The sequence below is a fragment of the Sabethes cyaneus genome, chromosome 1 (assembly GCF_943734655.1).
Source record: "Sabethes cyaneus chromosome 1, idSabCyanKW18_F2, whole genome shotgun sequence".
Classification (NCBI taxonomy): domain Eukaryota; kingdom Metazoa; phylum Arthropoda; class Insecta; order Diptera; family Culicidae; genus Sabethes; species Sabethes cyaneus.
In genome coordinates, this window is record NC_071353.1 from 50,860,093 (window position 1) to 50,878,524 (window position 18,432).

At 42.2% G+C, this 18,432-nt stretch overlaps 2 protein-coding genes across 2 annotated transcripts; both read right to left on the minus strand.

Moving 5' to 3' along the window:
* Window positions 1-1,095: 1,095 nt before the first annotated feature.
* On the minus strand, window positions 1,096-3,970 carry LOC128743027 (sorting nexin-12). Its single transcript, XM_053839536.1, has 4 exons — window positions 3,859-3,970; window positions 3,278-3,630; window positions 2,410-2,505; window positions 1,096-2,142 (listed from the first exon to the last, which is right to left on the minus strand). Exons 2-4 carry the CDS (start codon window positions 3,452-3,454, stop codon window positions 1,912-1,914), a joined length of 504 nt encoding a protein of 167 aa, XP_053695511.1. The 5' UTR covers window positions 3,455-3,630; window positions 3,859-3,970; the 3' UTR covers window positions 1,096-1,911.
* Window positions 3,602-11,086, minus strand: LOC128745669 (uncharacterized). Its single transcript, XM_053842749.1, has 4 exons — window positions 10,865-11,086; window positions 9,536-10,090; window positions 8,844-9,405; window positions 3,602-3,630 (listed from the first exon to the last, which is right to left on the minus strand). Exons 1-4 carry the CDS (start codon window positions 11,084-11,086, stop codon window positions 3,602-3,604), a joined length of 1,368 nt encoding a protein of 455 aa, XP_053698724.1.
* Between the last annotated feature and the right edge of the window lie 7,346 nt (window positions 11,087-18,432).

The window sequence follows — 18,432 nt, forward strand, 5'->3', positions numbered from 1 at the left end:
TGACCAGTTTATATAATTAGGTGGAAAAAGGGTTTACAATGTCAAGTTCAAAGCTAATAGCTTTGCTGAAAGCTGATATTCTTTCAAAACAAGCGGCTTCCCACGTTTTATCGAACGTTTTCTCCGGAATTACCGATTCCCGGGAACTACTTGCCATTTAATGGCCAAATGCTTTATCTAGTAAAAACTTGATAAATGTACAAATCAAATGCCACTGGTTTCATCAAAATCGGTTCAAAACAGCCAAAGTAAATCATGAGTACCCGGGTAACCTTGTCGCCCTCCTACGTAATAAAAAAAATCAAATGCCTCTCATTGCTAACCCTCTTTATTTACCCTTCCTTCGTGCTGAATTCTATATTTACCCTCTGAAGCCTCTTGACAGTGCAAATGTCCCTCCTATAGTTAAGTGTACTGGTCAGAGGTACGAATGAGTCCTCGCCAGGGACGGCTATAATATGGGATAGTGCTGGCAGCGAGGAATAAGTGGGTAAAGTAGATCAAGCATTGAAGGAAGGGTAAACCCCAATACACGCAAGCACGCATACAATTTAAAATAAGCATATCGCTCATTCAATAGCGATTATAGCAAAAAGAAATGCAGTGCAGGTCATACAGCAAACACCCGGGCGATATTACAATAGATCAACATAATACTGGTCGCAGTAATGAGTCCACACATGGAAAAAAAAAAACCCTCTTTATGGATATGCACCAAATTACCTCAATTACAAGATCAACGAGTTTTATGAAATTTCAATGACGTATGTTTTAAATTGAATGAGATAACTATTTTAAAACTGAAAAGGTACCCGGGTACCCTGTCGCACACATAACGGTTAACCATTAAAGATGCCTTACAACCGGTCTTCGCATCGGGGAACAGCATTGGGATTTATATACAGTAATTTTCGCATCGAGAAGTTTTTGTAATAATGATGCCAAGCTGCCAACTTGCGATGGTATACGGTGCCTTCAAAAACAAGTAAACGATCATATTCAACTAATCAACTCTACGCATTTCAAAACTCGTTTTTTTTACCTCTGATGTGATATATGATAGTATTAAATTATAAAACAACGCTTGTTTAAAGTTTTAGTCAGTTAATATTTACTGCAATCTCAATTCATTCATTCAATCTGTTTGAAATATGCTAGAAATTCTAATCAATGATCCAATACAGCTTGCTTTCTGAACCAAAATGTACACCACTGTAAGCATATGCAATTCTGATAAGATCATATAAATCAGCAGATGGTAAAGTTCAATAGTTAAATTATGCCTAGAAAATAAAGATGGAATATTTATCATTCATACTTATAGTATTTCGTATATTTCGTTCATTTAACCGATAACTATAATAGTTTTCCTTAGAAAGAGAGAATACCATACATATATTGGTTGGATAGTGCACGAAAATCGTAACAATTCTGTCGATAAAGAAGTCTGCTAAAAATAGATCACTAGGCACAGAACGTAACGCACTTTTTTGTTCCAAAACAAAATCGAGCAAACCAACCGAGCGTTACGCTCCAGTTAATGCTATTTTGAATTACATTTAAATTATATCGGATTAATTAGATACAGCTCTAATAACTTGAAGAGAGAGTACGTACGTCACCCACTCAACCTCTGCTAGCATTGTGGATTACAGTGGATGTACACAAGATTCATGTTAGACTGATTTTTTGATTGTATACAATGTGTAATTGGACGAGTCAAAAACTTAACGCCTTTACTATAAAAACAAATTTTTGAATTTTTTCGATACATTTTACAATCGAAAATTGAATTTTGTTTTCAATATTCCGTGAAATATTTTTAGTTACTTTTGCTTCCCGAAATCATTCACCATGAAATAAGAATTTTCTCACACACTTTCAGCAAAAGCATTAACATTCTCTGCCAATTTACGTATTCCGAATCTTGCCTGGCACGTAGTTTTTGTCGATGGTTGGCTCTTGTAGAAACATATGTAGACAGCGTTCATTTTGGGCCAACGGGTGACCTGCGATCTTATTGACGAATTGTTCCAGTCCCTTTCGCCGTTCCTCAATGAAATTTTCATCAAAGATACCATCGTCACCACGGAACGGCATTTGACGTTTCCATGCTTTTCCTGGTAGGGGTGGTACCACAATCTGCACAAACAATTGACAAAGGTAAAAACGATATTACCGGTTCACAGCGCTACTCAGCAATGATTTATATATGTTTTAGTAAAGTCGTTTCTTTTTAGTTACATAAATCAATGTCACATGAAGTATCCGAATAACCACTAGGATACATAGGTAGTAATAATAAATACTAATCGAATTAGCGCACGTAGCAAAAATGTTACGTTTGTCACTACCCAAACGAACGACTTTAATAGCGGTATCTTGTAACCTCGGGAAAAACAACCTTACCTTGCTGTCGCGTTCTAGTTCATTTCGTAACCATTCAAAGTCACTATATCGTCTACGTACGCTGGATTCCTTAACCTTGAAGACGGGTAGATTGGTCTGAAATGAGGAAGGGAACCATTGGTATTGGATAGTTTTTGCTCAATATTCCGATTTTATCATTCTTAAAACTAAGCAATGGTCTCCTAGCAGCAGTACTCATAGTTTATGTTCCATTTTTTGATTTTAATTTGAAGCCAGAAAGTTGAATCTAGTCAGGGATATTTACATGACAGTCAAGATCTCGAAAAATTAAAAAGCAACACGTAAAGAAAACTATGTCAAAAATATAAACAAACCGAGTGTAGTAACAATGACCTTAGACGATTTTCGTCAGAATCGTCAGTCTCATAACGGAGTTCATTCTCAAACATATATTGCAAATTGCAAGGAAAATTGTTCAATCAATAAGTGCGCAAACGCTCATAAAAGCGCTATTTTAGCTTAAATCGTTTCGGAATATTCGGCGCACTTATTGCTTGGAATGTAACGAAAAAGTGCGCCGAAGATACCGAAACGATAATGTAAAATAGCACTTTTATGAGCGATATCGCACTTTGGATGGTACAATTTTCCTTGCAGTCAGCAATACATTTTGTTGGTACTCATGTAATTTAAACAGAAATTATTTTTTCTTCCGGATTTTCCAACATTTCGCACCAGCCAGCCTTTACCTGTTCGCAGATATGATCAATTAAAGTATGACTTGATCACGATGCTTAGATTGAAAAAATATGCTTGTTGGCTGTAGACAATTGACTAATCTCGAAACAGAAGCTCTACGTGATAATAAACCAAACTGACCTTTATCTCAAATTATTAAGCGTCTTACCCGCATCCGGACTTCGTAGTCTGTATACCGCTTCTTCCCAGCCGTCAGTGTAGTCATGGGGTTGACGACGTCTATTTCCAGGAAATTCGCCGGAATCGCATAGGCATCATCTAAGGTTTGCTTTTTTACATTGAGCCGTCTCGTTGCGTCCGCAGTGTTATCCGATTCAGCCATCATCTTTGCTCAAGTGACTGTTCGTCTCTTTATCGCTCTACTTTTCTGTTTCCGCACGGGATACAGGGATGAGTTGCGATTAAGTGAATCAAGTTTCCAGAAAACACTACTCTCTGAACCAGTGTTGTTGGTTATTGGATGTAGGATACTTCACAAAACTTTTTTGTTTGAGCCGGAAACTGTAAAAAGGAACGACCAAACAGAGATCTTTACTTCAATTTTATCGGTTTTATCACTTGACTGTCATTAAAAACGGCACTCAACAGAGGGATTCTTTGTAGGTAGGCTAACAGAGGCGGAAAATGGGTGGATAGTAACGCGTCATAAAAAGTGTATTTTATGAACCGTAATGAATTGAAAACACCTAATTGTACACTACAAATTATAAAAACTTGACATAAAATCACCTTTCCAAAACGTTTAGGAGAAAATAAGTCTGAATTGACGGTATTCTGTACAAGTAATATATAATATTTTCCCCGTTCACAAGCTTTCTCGCAGGCAAAGCTCAGTGTATGACTGATCTGATCATCGAAGCACTGTCGGAAAGAGTGGAGCTAACGAAAAACAATTTCGCGTTATGAAACGTTACCTTTTTCATTATCGTTACATTATTACCTACCAGTGTTACGTATAGGGTAATGCAGGTATTTTCATGTCTAAAAGTTGTATTGTCAATTGCAAGGAAAATTGTACCATCCAAAGTGCGATATCGCTTATAAAATACTTTTATGAGCGATATCGCACTTTGGATGGTACAATTTTCCTTGCCATTGACAATAATATTGCGATTATTATCTAAAATTTTTCTTTCGTCGGTTTAGTTGTGCGCCTAGCAGTTGCGCGCAGCTCTGTTCTGGTTGCTCGCAGTCAAAGTATCTCTTTTACACTCTTACGAAATCTCGTAAGAAACTGTCAACGCAAGAGTGATGAGAAAAACAACAATATTTCTCTCTCGCTCATCAGCTGAATGCTAGGGTAGCTTGCTTCGTGTTTGCCCGTTCAAACATGGCCAAATTTTTCACAAACGCAACCAGCATTTAAATTTTATCATTTTCGGTTAACGTAAGACATTGTAACTGTGTTGTTTGTAAGTCTGTACGTAATAAGACAAAACAAATGTTATCTAAGCAAAGAATAAGAGCATAAACATAAAAAACTTACACGTGCTTACACTGTCAATAATATATGATTTACCTTTGCGCACAACTATATTAAACTGGAAAACGAAATATTTTCTCGGGAAGCACAATATTTTGATAAAAAAGATAATAGAAATACTCAGAGGAGAGAGATACGCGAAAGCAGCCTTGAGAGCCCATCGAGCAGCGAGAGTTGTCAAAAGGGAGCCAATCGAACACGCATACTTTTTGCTTAAATGTTTGATTAATAAGTATTGAAATAGTTATGAAATCTACTTAAGCTATTGTCACGCACCTTGAATATTATACTCGGACACAGTGTGTATAAAGTTTTGCAATACATTTTACACTGATTAAGTTGAAAGATATATCGTACTATTGTGCAAAATTGATGTAAACAAAAGAGAAGCGGATCATGTTGAAAACAATCAAGTCACACTGCTACAGCATTTTGCTCCGTAGCAAGTGTTGGCAGTTTTTGTACACTGATGCCAAATCGTTGGCTTTAGTTTCCGCGTATCTCTTACTGTGAGTATTTCTAGTTTTTAACATAGAATCAACATAAATAATAAATTTTGATGTTCTGGATACTTTTGTATATCTATAATACGATACCTATAAAAATGAATTTCTGTCTGTCTGTATGTTCCTTATAAACTTTGTATGTTCCTTATAAAATTTGTTTTCCGTAATATTTTATTTCGTAACAACGAAATATTTTATTTACTCCAGCTGTAGACGCTGTTAAAAAATTCCTATTGTGTATAACATCGCAATAATTAGTTCAGTTTAATATACACCCGGTCAACAATGAATGTAACACAATGTTGCTGTTATGTAACACAGAAGCAACATTGTAATGTAACAAAGTTATCAAAATTTGACGTAACATTTAAATAAAAAAATGGTAGCATTGTTACGTTAAAATGTTACGTGTAGGTTATGTAACAATAACATTAAGTTTGTTACATTACAAACTTAATGTTCTTGTAACATAACCTACAGGTAACATTTTAACGTAACAATGCTACCATTTTTTCATTTAAATGTTACGTCAAATTTTGATAAAAGTTGTAATGTTACACATTTAATGTTATTGCTACATAACCTACAGGTAACATTTTAATGTAACAATGCTACCATTTTTTTATTTAAATGTTACGTCAAATTTTGATAACTTTGTAACATTACAATGTTACTTAACAGCAACATTGTGTTACTTTCAGTGTTAACCGGGTACCTAATTATGTACTTTATGTTTATGTATATTATGTTCAGTTTCATAATGAAGTAATAATTTTTATATCACTTACGTTAAAAAAAGAAAAAAAAACAGATCCTACCCAGGTAACCGCTAAGCACTGAATTAAGCTTGAAAGCTGCTCTAAATTTGCAAGTTACATGCTGCCAGATATAATTCAGCATTGTCAAAGCATAGCAGCTTTAAAATGGCATTCTCAATGCTGAATTAATATCTACTTGAAGCACTATGAAAAGCTGATTAGATGCTCTAAGCAAGCTTTATTGCCGTTGCCGGCATCAAAAGGGATTTTGAACACTGCTCACACTTGCAGGAAATCTTGCGAACGTACGCGTGATAACAGAAAAAATGCTTTCCTCTCTTTTTGTCTTACGCAAAATCCTGCACCGCCGATTGAATAAACATCAACACTAATCTATAGGGCATATGCATACGGATAATATGCAAGAAATATTTCTATACATGTATGCCATCACATAAAAAGAAAATAAAAGGTAGGTAATTCTCCCAAAGCGCAACTTATGGAAGATATGTGAAAAACAAAATCTTTTCCTCCATTCCGCCTTGATAAGCAAATCAAACATCCGAGTTGAGAATTTCGGTAATTTAAGTAGAGCTATTGGCAGCTGACTCGCAACTACCGTTTACAGATCAACTGGTAAAGGCGTTGCCCTACTCCTCTATTCCTATTCCTATCGACAGATTGGCTGGCGGTTCAATTCTAACCGAAAAAGAAAATAACAAAAAGCAATCTTGAAACGTCAACAAAGTACGCCATATGGCATAAGCATAACAGAGAGGGAAGATAAAAAAAGGATGTACAATATATTTTTCGCATTTTTTTATGTTTGACGTTTTACCGTTACGCAACAGGCGTTACGTTTTATGACTTTTGTAAAGCTCCAAGCACTAATGTAGCCGGATATTTCGCCAAAACCGGCTTTCTAGCAGCTTTTTATAGGCATATTGAACTATGCTGCACGATATGGTGTGCACCATAGGCTAATAAAAAGCTAGATTTCTGCTTCTTTAAGTGCTCACTGGTTACTTGGGTAGTTGTTCGCTGACCGTACTGTAGTTTTAGATTCTGCTTAGGTGTAATTAGAATATAATTTTTAACAAACCTCCTATGCATTTAGATTACAATATAATCACCTTCCTAAACCACGATTAATGCAATTAAGGCACAAAACAATGTTACTACCTTTTTAGATAAACTAATTGCTTTTAATTAATTTTAATTTTTATAGTTTTAATACACTTAAGATAGGAATTTTACTAGTTTTTAAGGTTCAACTTTACTCGTTTACTCAACGGCAACGCTAGTTTTGTTGTTTACTTTCTACTGTCATGTTTTTCACCTTCAGCTTTATTCCACCGATTCACTGACATTATACGAATGAATTACGGTTTCAACGTAATGTTGACGAAGGTGCGTCGCAACGGAACGTTGTGACACTCCCCTGGTATTTCGAGGTCAATGGTCCGACGATGTACATAGATTTGCACCGACGTCTAACACTGCAAGCACTGACGTACTGACATGACACAAAGAAGAAAATTCTTCAAAAACCATCGTCCTCAAGGGGTCGGACACTCAGCACATAGTGCCCCGGCACTGCAGAGATATCAAACGGCACACCTCTAAAGCCTTATAAAAATAACATTTACAGGGCTTTACACACCTCCGGTTCAATTTTACATATGAAATGGGAGCACTGCCAGTTGTCAAAATCATCTCGCACGGTTGCCAGATCTATCAGATTTTAACGAATTTAACAAATCTTGCAATTCGGCACTTTCGGTACAGCATCGGCACAGCTCGGTTCGTTTCAAGTCGCCTAACATAAAAACGGCTGTGCCGAGTGACCGACCCCTTGATCGTCCTACACATTTTGCTTGCACCACTAGTGCCCTCTGTTATGCATGTTGCGGAGTAGCTTGCATTTGTAGGGTTTTATACTGTAGGTTTTTTACATTTGCAGGGTTTTATCCAGCTTTTTACAAGCCATAATGGCGAACGAGTTCGTAATATTTGAACAGCATTTTTGACATGTCCCTAATACATCGCACATTTTCTTCAGTTTTACCGTGAACGCGCGGAAAGAAAACGTGCGATGTATTAGGGAATTGTCAAAAATGCTGTTCAAATATTACGAACACGCCCGCCATTATGGCTCGTAAAAAGCTGGATACTGTAGGTTTTTTACATTTGTATGGTTTTGTACTGGAAACTCGGAGCAACACTCGAGCGCCGTGGTGTGGACATGTTGCGAAACATGCTTTTTTGAAAAATAATTTGTTTTTGAATGGACGATGGAATTAACGCGAGTGTCTCATCTGTTTGTCTGTGCTGCAAGCTTCACCGCGGGTCTTTCGACAACTCCATGTTTAGTGTGCACTACTGCACACCGCACCTGCCCATCTTTAGAGCGGATTGCACGCACCACACGACCTTTCGGCCAACAGTTCCTTGGCAGTGCGTCGTCTAAGTATAATCAATATATATAGAATGCCAGTGTCGCTGCAGTGCGCGTGGTAAACATCACACATGTTCAGATAATGTATTTACATTATATATGCAAATGTGTGTGTGCCTGAGATTCATCAAAAAGGGAATCTCATTGTCAAACTTTGACAACCAGTTTAAAATTTCAATTATGGCTGCCAAGTAATGTGATTGGAAATTTCGCTTGCTTCAAATTTCTGAAAAAATCGGTGCAAATGGGCGCAGTTGTGGGATTCTATTTATCCGGACGAAAAGAAAAAGAACGTTTAAAACCATTTCACTGGCATAAAAACACTGCGGAGAACGCACTGATGACAGCACCAACCAGCGCACAGATAAAGAACAGATAAATAACAATGAGCAACTTTGACAACGAAGTTCCCGATTCACAGACTTGATACAGATTGTTAGCATCATGTTTACCACAATGAGTTCTATAGAAAAACAGCGACACTGGCATTCTATATATATTGATTCTACTGTCGTCTACAATGACAACGATATCTCCTTCGGCGATCGGTTTGGCTCGGTTGAACCACTTCGTCTTCCGTGTAAGTGTGGGCAGGAACTCAGCTATCCAACGACGCCAAAATCGGTTGGTATAAACCTGGGACATCTTCCAGGTGTGCTTCACGGCGCAGCTGCTGTCGTCGTTCGCGATCGGGGGCTTTGAACCGTCTGACGAACCCATCAAGAGATCATTCGGAGTGAGCGCTTGTAAAAACTCATCGTTAAGCGGTAATTCGGTCAGAGGTCGGGAGTTGATAATAAGCTCGATTTCAGTGAGTGTGTTTCTTAGTATTTCGTCAGTGGATGTGCGGGTGACTTGGAGGTGCTTCAAGGCTTTCTTCACGGATTGAACGAGGCGTTCCCAGACTCCGCCAAAATGTGGTGATGCGGGCGGGTTGAACGACCATTTCGTATCAGGTGTGACGAAATATTCCATCAGTTTGTCCTGGTTCACTTGCTGTAAGGCTTCCTTCAGCTCGCGACTAGCTCCGATGAAGTTGGCGCCGCGATCGCTATCTGCACTGGGGTACCTCTTCGGGCGATGAAGTTTCGGATGGCAAGGATGCACGAGTCGGTGGTCAGGCTATGGGCGACTTCGAGATGTACTGCTCGCATAGTAAGACAGGTCACTAGTACACCCCAACGTTTTTCAGTCTTTCTACCGACAACAACGTGCATTGGCCCGAAGTAGTCGATGCCAACGTAGCAGAAAGGACGACAGAAGGCTTGCAAACGCCCGAACGGTAGACCAGACATCTCCGGGGCTTCGGACGGAGCTTGCAGAGCTGGAATCGTTCTCGAACACGATTGTAGGCCGATTTCAGTCCTGGAACGTAGAATCTGCGCCGGATCTCGTTGAGCATTGTCTGATGATTCATGGGACAGAGCTTCTGATGGATACTGGCTATGATAAGGTCCGTGACCGGATGTTGCTTGGACAACAGGATTGGATGCTTTGTGCACTCCTCCACATGTGCGCATTCATCTATGCGATCTTTAATTCGCAACAGTCCATCTCCATCGATGAATGGGCTAAGTTTGTACAACGAACTACTCTTCGGCAACACGTTCTTCCAGGCTAACGGTTTCGGCTTCAGCAGCAGGGCTTTTTCTTTATCGAACTTCGAATCTTGCACCGACTGGAGGATGAAGAGCTCTGCCTTCTCAAATTCCTCTTGCGTTAGAGGTCCGCCAACGATAGACTCCTTCAACAGCGTCTTGCGTAGATTCGACGGAAATCGTTGAACGAATGCTACATGTCGCAGTAGTCGTTTCCACTTCGAGAAGTCTTCCCACCGGAATAGGGCGCGCTCAATGGAATGGTGCAATACATATGGTCGCTATTCTTCTGCGGTCTGTTCGAATTTGGATTGGACGACAGGTCATTCCTTTTTCGATCCCCACGGGAAGTCAGGACCACGGAACCAGCGACTAGTAGGAGAGAGATCCGGCAGCTTCTGCCATTTCGTTGCCTCGTCAGCGATGTTTAGCTTGGTTGGGACCCAGTTCCATTCCGATGTCTCTGTCAACTCTAGCATCTCGCTAATCCGCACCGCGACGAATGGATTATATTTCCTGTGATCGGAATTAAGCCAACAGAGGACATTTCGTGAATCCGTCCAGAAAAATCGCAGCGCAGGTTTCAGTTTGTGTGTCTCCATAACGTCGTTCGCCAGGCGGGCTCCGATGACTGCAGCTTGTAGTTCTAGTCTGGGAATCGACACGAATCGCAGCGGAGCCACTCTTGTCTTCGCGCGGATCAGCACGCGATCCACTTCACCGTCTTTCTCGAACCGAAGATAGGCAACTGCAGCAAAACCGTTCTCCGCCGCATCCACAAACACATGTAGCTGGATCGCATTCTAATCACTTATGCTCGTTTTCATCCGGTAACACCTTGGCACGCTGACAGATTCCACTTGCGGAAGGACGGGTAACCGTGTCTGCCATTTCTCAAATTACTCGTACTTAATGGGTTCGTCCCAACTTACACCATTCCGCCAGATTTCCTGCTGCAATATCTTCAGGAACACTAGGAAGTGCGCCAGAAAACCCAGTGGATCGTAGATCGTCATTAGCGTACTTAGAATTTGTCTTTTCGTTGGAACGATGCCGCCTTGCAGTAGCTCGGCGTTGATTCTCGGAGATATCTTGAAGGTGAACGTATCGGTCGCAGTACACCACCACCAGCTAAGAACTTTCTCCGTCGCCATCTCACTCTACAGGTTTAAACTCTTTTCGCCGGGATTTGCTTCCAATTGCCGCAGTACTCGATTCGAATTCGACAGCCAGTTCCGTATCTCGAACCCCGCTTCCGCGTGGACGTGCCGGACATCTTTCGCTAGCCGTATCGCCTCTTCTTCTGTTTCTACACTGGAAAGCATCAACGTAATGCTCGTTCACTATCGCTTCGACTGCTCTCTGGAACTGTTACTGGAACCGCTGCGCATTGTAGTTTTTAACATACTGCGCAAACTTGGCGAATACGTCGCTCCGAAGGTCATTACTTTCGTAACGTAGACATCTGGGCTGCGGTCTTGCTCTCCGTTCCGCCATAAGAATCTCAAACACTGTTGATCGAGCCGGTTCATCAAGATCTGGGGTGACATTGCGCATCTCGTTTCGAGTGATTTTCGTTCGAGACGCCCATTTGTTTAACGTGGTCGAAACGAACCAAAATCACTCGAAACGAGATGCGCAATGTCACCCCTGGAGGAACATTTCTCGAATGTCACCTGTGCTGTGATAGCGATGCGGAACTCTCGAAAACGCTGTAGTACGGATACCAAGGAGGTTAGTTGATCCGGTCCCATTAGTAGGAACGAATTCAGCGAAACTCCCGAAACTTTAGCGGCTGTATCCCAAACTAAGCGCATCTTTTTTGATTTGTTAGGATTAACTACCGGAAAGATTGGAAGATACCCAACCCGATCGAATTTTTCTGCCAATTGACATTTCGTTAGCTTCTCGATGTACCCGGCTCTTTCGTAATCCCGAAGCTTCTGCTTCACCGATTCAGCTAGTTCAGGGTCCCGCTGCATACGCTTCTCCAATCAGACCAGTAGTCTCATCACCATCGATTTGCCATCTGGCAGACGAACACCATCGTACCGCCAAAGTAGTCCGGTTTCCATTCGCTTCCCTTTCACACGCGTTAAGGATCTCAGTAACTGTTCCGCTCGCTCGTCGTCCTTCGATAACAGTGGTTTGACGAATTCGTTACTCCGGTGCTGTCCAGAGACATGTATGCTTTCACGAGACCGTGTAGATCTGCGTCTCTCCGCTCGCAGCACGAACACACGTGGAAGCTGTGGTGCGCCGTGAAGTTCGTCGATGGTTGAGAAGCCTTAGAGCATGGTCCGAACACTATCCAACCTAAGCGGGTTCTAGCAGTGAACGGTTCGACTTTTCCGCCTTCTCTACTGTCTAACGCATAACCCAAGCGACAGTTGTCCATTCCCATGAGTATCCGTGGCTGGACGTTGCAATAGGAGTCCGCTGGCACGTTTTCCAAGTGGTTATCGTCCAATAGTAGCTCCGCCATTGACAACGCTTGCTGCGGTAGTGCCTACACCGTGTGCACTTTCGGCATCCGGCATAGCTCCGCATCACGCACTTCGGAAATTTCCATCTCATTTCGTGTTGTTGATGATCTCCCGTCAAACCTAGACACAAGGGATACGGTTCGCCGTCGAGATCCAATTCTCTTAACAAACTGTGCTCCATCAGCGTCGCTGATGAGCCTTCGTCCAAGAAAGCGAAGGTATGAACGGACTTGCCTCGTCCATGGAGGAGGACTGGGACGTAGCGGAAGAGAACTTTGCTAGCGTAGCTGACACTGTTCGGCAACTGTGTCTGCAGCGACCCTGGAGTCCGATGTTCGGGAGTTTTCTGCTTTCTGGTATCTGAAATCATCATGTCGTAATGCATATATGAGCAGCCGTTTCTTCCGCAAGGTCGCTTTACTGCGCACGCTCCGAAATGCTTCGCCAGACACTTCCGGCACAATTTGTTCTGCTTCAGCGCTGCCCAAAGGAAAATTGCTAAATAAATAGTGTGCTAAAAAGGCCGAATTTTATAATTCGTTTGAACAGTCGTTCAAACAGCTAGTTATTGCCAATTACTACAGCCGTTTCGGTTCTATCGACGGATTGAACCACGCTGAAGTCGTCATCTCGCCGTCCACGAGTTCCTACCAGGGCTTGAAAAGGGATCGCAAGTTGAATGTGACTGCCGTGAATGCGAACTTTCCGCATTCAAACTCCGCTTTTTGAACGATCATTTGACTGTTTTTCTTATCCAGTCAATCTGCCGCTTGCGCTGCTGCCGTCTTACAATTCATGCGGCATCTCAGCAAAAGCAAACAGTCAATCTCCCGTTTTGCTTTGCGCTTTGAGAATATAAACTGCAAACTGACTGGAAGCATACAGTGACGTATTTTTTCGTTTCTCTTTTTGTCTCCAAATCGGCTGCTCACAGTAATAGTTTGTCACCCGGACGTCGGTCCGACGCAAGCAAAATATTCGTTTGTATTGGACGGAGTCCGACCGACTTCTTCCATGCACATGTAGTGGTTGTTTTTTTGTAGTATTGAATCATACGATTGTGCGGTTGCTTTTCGTTAGCGTGGTGATTGCCAGTCATTTGACTGTTTTGCAGTCATTCGCTGCTCCAAACGGTAAAGGCAACTTGATCGAAACGAAAATGTCAAAAAGCTTTAGAACACGTTCATTCTGTTGCGTGCATTCGGCGTTTGACTGAGCAAACTGCCAGTTGTGTTATGCATAGCGTTCGTATTCCACCTCTAAACGGACGGTGTGAACTTGAATGCGCGTTGGTGTGACTGCGGTAGAAAAAAAGGATCGGTCGAAGCCCTGGTTCCTACATTGCGAAACCAGGTTCGCTTAGCCGTTTTGGGCTTCCGTCAACATAAGCCCTATTCTGGCAATTTTTCGGCCTCTGAACGAAACCATCGCCATCGCTCCGTGTTTCAGGGTACACCGTCGCCATCTTCAGTAGTCAGCCGACGACGCTATCGTCACGACGCAGCGTAGCCGCCAGCCAATTCTTCGATTCGGTCAGTGAGTACTCAAACCTTTTGTATATGACATGCGCATGATCATTTGAACAGTTTTATGAAATGAAGCACACAGTGATATCACGTTAACAATCGATAGAAGCAAAAAGCTAGAAGATAACCGCACACGATAGGTAGAGCAGAATAGGGGAATGAAAACCAATTGAGTGGCCCAGTCAATGTAACAAACCGTAGAAGTATAGCACTATGCGCACTATGTATTTTTTGAAATTGAAAAAGTGTTTTTCCCCGTATATAGTGCTGACTTCCCTTGCCTGAATGATTAATTAGGTCCGAAGGATTGTTCACGTTCCCGTTCGTCCAGTTCCCGGTTAATTTCTCTTTTTTTACTCCGAGCTAGGATTGCTCGGGAATCTCAATCCCCTCCACCCTCTTACGAAGCAATTCACGATTTTGATCTAGGAGTTGTGCCCGTGATGATACACGTGAGTTGTGGATTTGTTAACTGGCCGAACGACGGATTGTGATAGAAAACTTTTTGGTATTCTTTTGGCTTAGCGGAAATTTCTTACAGGTTGTTTAAAAATATTTTGTTGGCGTTATCCAGAATCCGCCCTGAAGCCGAACTCTTGCCGGGCAAAACACGATAATCGGCCCTCTACGGAGGTGGCGCTTAAGTCGATTGTTTGAGTTCCTTCACAGAGCGGAAACCCCGTTCGCGCGGAATCCCATGCGCCACACAGTGCCGTATATCGTATGCTATCGATATAGCACAGCCACAGCGACAAGCGGCATTGTTATTTCCATTGTGTGCTGCCCCGAACACGTGCTACCCAGGGCCCAGCAGAAGCATCGAACGACATCAGTTCGTCCTGCTGTATTGTTTGCAACTCACCTAGCAGCCGGTTTGGATTGCGTTTGGTGAAGTATTCAAATCCTCATATATTTATAATTTTTTTTATTTTAATTTTTTTTGTTTATTTGATAAATTGCTTTTCCGTTAAATTGACCCCCGACCCCCCCCCCTTCATCCAAGTTTTTAAAGTTCATGAGCGGTAGAGCTTATTGCTCCCGCTAAAATGGAAAATCTCAACGTTGCGATGTTCGTCAACATCGGAACGGATGAGGAGGAAATAGATGAGCTAGATACCACACCGTCTAGCTCACTTCTTTTGAACTTTCCACTCAGTCCTCCAGTCTCGTCTGGTCCCCCAGCCCCGTCCGGCCTCACAGCTCCAAACATACAGATTACCCAACGGATTAAGGCTTATCTGGATGATTCGAAGGTGTCGTTTATTGTTTTCTTCCGGCGCAACACAAAACCTTTGAACATTATGCAAATTGGCGAAGACCTGGCAAAACAGGTTTTGGACGTAACCGAGATAAAAAAGGTGAGACCGAATAAACTGCGAGTTGCCATGAAAAGCTTGAAGCAAGCAAACGCAATTGCTAGCTGCGAACTTTTTACGAGAGAGTATCGCGTGTACATCCCTGCCAAGGATGTAGAGATTGACAGTGTAGTTAACGATGGGAACCTCACCGTCGAATACATTTTGGAGCATGGCGTTGGCTGCTTCAACGCCATGTTGCAAAAGGTATAGGTACTGGACTGCAAGCAATTGCATTCAGCATCGGTCGAAAACGGGAAGAAAATATTCTTCCCTTCGGAATCCTTTCGGGTTACTTTCGCCGGATCTGCATTGCCAAACTACATCCTCCTGGATAGGGCTCGTCAACCTGTACGCCTGTTTGTACCACTGGTCATGAACTGCCGAATGAGGGAACAACGGATGAGGGTACTTCTGACGAACCCCTCGAAAGATGTTCTTATGCCATCCAAGAAAGCTCTAGGAAGAGGAAAACAATTAACTCTCCTACTCGCAAGCGACTTAAGATATCCCCGAGCGGAATGAAAAATACATCAAACTCGAAGAAAAGCGATGAAAAAAATCCGAAGCAGGTACCTCCAGGGTTGAGATCACACCAGCAGTACCCACCGCTTTCTGGTGCACCAAATCCAACCACATCCAACTTACATTCAGAGATCAAATCGGAAAAGAGATTTTTGAAGTTCTCTGACATTGTGGACTGGGTATTTGAAACCTTCGACATCTCGGATCCACTCAAAAGCTTTCTACTTGCCTTTCTTCCCACAGTTAAGACATTTTTGAAGCAACTAATAGTACAATGGCCCTCCTTTCAGCTATCGTATCCTTCGATACCTAATACGTCCATCAATGCTGAGAACAGAGGAATTGCAGAAATATCATCCCCAAATTCAACCTTTTCAAACAATTATTAAATATTTCTAACTGTGACGTATTCGCGCTCTGTGAAACTTTTCCCAATTCAAGTAATGATCTCAACTTTCACGATTTTAACGTCATCCGACGAGACCGAGGATCACAAGGTGAAGGAGTACTTCTAGGAATCAAGAAGTGCTATTCGTTCTTCCGAATAGACCTCCCCTCGTTCTCGAATATTGAAGTCGTCGCTATTCACGCTAGAATAAAAGGAAAAGACCTTTGTATCGCCTCAATATATATCCCTCCATCGGTGCGGATTGAGCAGAAGCAACTTTCTGATATTACAGAGTTGCTTCCCGCACCCTTGCTCATTTTGGGAGATTTTAATTCCCATTGCACTCAATGGGGGTCGCTATACGACGACAACCGATCCCCACTGATTAATAACCTGATTGACGACTTCAATACGACTCTTTTAAACACTGGGGAAGCGACACGTATACCTAATCCCCCTGCTCGCGCAAGCGTGCTGGATCTATCTCTCTGCTCGACATCACTAGCGCTAGATTGCAAGTGGAAGGTAAGCAATGATCCCCACGGTAGTGATCACCTGCCAATCCTTATATCAATTACTAATGGTTATCCACCCGTGAGTCCAATTAATGTTGCATATGACCTCACACGCAATATCGACTGGAAACGCTATGCGACCATAATCTCCTCCGGAGAAAGAATACGACTTTATTACTGGTTTGATCCTCAACGCCGCGACTCAAGCTCAGACGAAGTCGATACCCGGGAAAACGTTCAATAGGCGGTCTTCCACCATTTGGTGGTATAAAGAGTGCTCGGAATTGTACGCGAAAAAGTCTTTGGCGTTTAAAGACTTTCGAAAACACGGTTCGGTAGATTTATTCAGAAAGTACGAGGTACTTGAGAGGCAGCTGCAGAGCTTAATAAAAGCGAAAAAAACGCGGATATTGGCGCCGGTTCGTGAGCGGATTGTCGAGAGAAACAGCGATGAGCACTCTTTGGAGCACCGCTAGACACATGCGGAACCGTAACGTTACAGGCGCAAGCGCGGAGTATTCTAACCGATGGATCCTCGACTTTGCCAAGAAGGTCTGTCCAGACTCTGTTCCGGCTCAGAGATCTTTTCGCGTCGCGTCCCCTTCAACTGCAAGTTAACCTCCTTTTACAATGGTAGAATTTTCTATAGCTCTCCTCTCTTGCAACAATACCGCTCCAGGGTTAGACAGAATCAAATTTCAACTTGTTGAAGAATTTGCCCGATCCTGCCAAAAGAAAAGACGCTTGTTGAACTTGTTCAATAAGTTTCTCGAGCTGAATATTGTTCCGCAAGACTGGAGGCAGCTGAAAGTCATCGCCATTCAGAATCCCGGGAAACCAGCCTCCGATCATAATTCCTATAAGCCGATTGCCATGCTTTCCTGTATCCGAAAATTAATTATCTTCCTCCGCTTAGATAAGTGGGTCGAAGAGAATGGTTTACTATCAGATACCCAGGTTTCCGCAGGGGTAAAGGAACAAACGATTGCTTAGAGTTGCTGTCTACGGAGATTCAACTTGGCTACGCCCAGAAGGAGCAAATGGCATCCGTATTTTTGGACAAAGGGGCTTTTGATTCTGTCTCCGTAGAAGTTTTGACCGAGAAACTTCACTTGCAGGGACTTTCACCGATTTTAAATAATTTTTTGCTCAATTTGTTGTCGGAAAAACGTATGACCTTTACACAAGATGATTTGACAACTTCCCGAATTAGCTACATGGGTCTTCCCCAGGCCTCATACCAAAGTCCTCTTCTGTATAACTTTTATGTTAACGACATTGATAGTTGTCTCGAAGAGTCATGCACGTTAAATCAACTTGCAGATGATAGCGTAGTTTCCATTACAGGATCCACGGCTAATAATTAGCAAGGACCTTTACAAGATACTTTGGACAATTTGTCCAGTTGGTCGTTAAAGGTAGGTATCGAATTCTCTCCGGAAAAATCAGAGTTGGTCGTTTTTTCTAGGAAGCGTGATCCAGCACAGCTTCTGCTCCTACTTATGGGTAAAACGATCGCTCAGGTACTGGTTTACAAATATCTCGGTATCTGTTTCGATTCCAAATGCACTTGGGCATGCCACTTTAGGTATCTGATTCAAAAATGCCACCAAAGGATAAATTTTCTTCGTACAATTACCAGAACTTGGTGGGGAGCGCACCTAGTGACCTTACAGGGCTATACCAAACAACGGTATTATCTGTT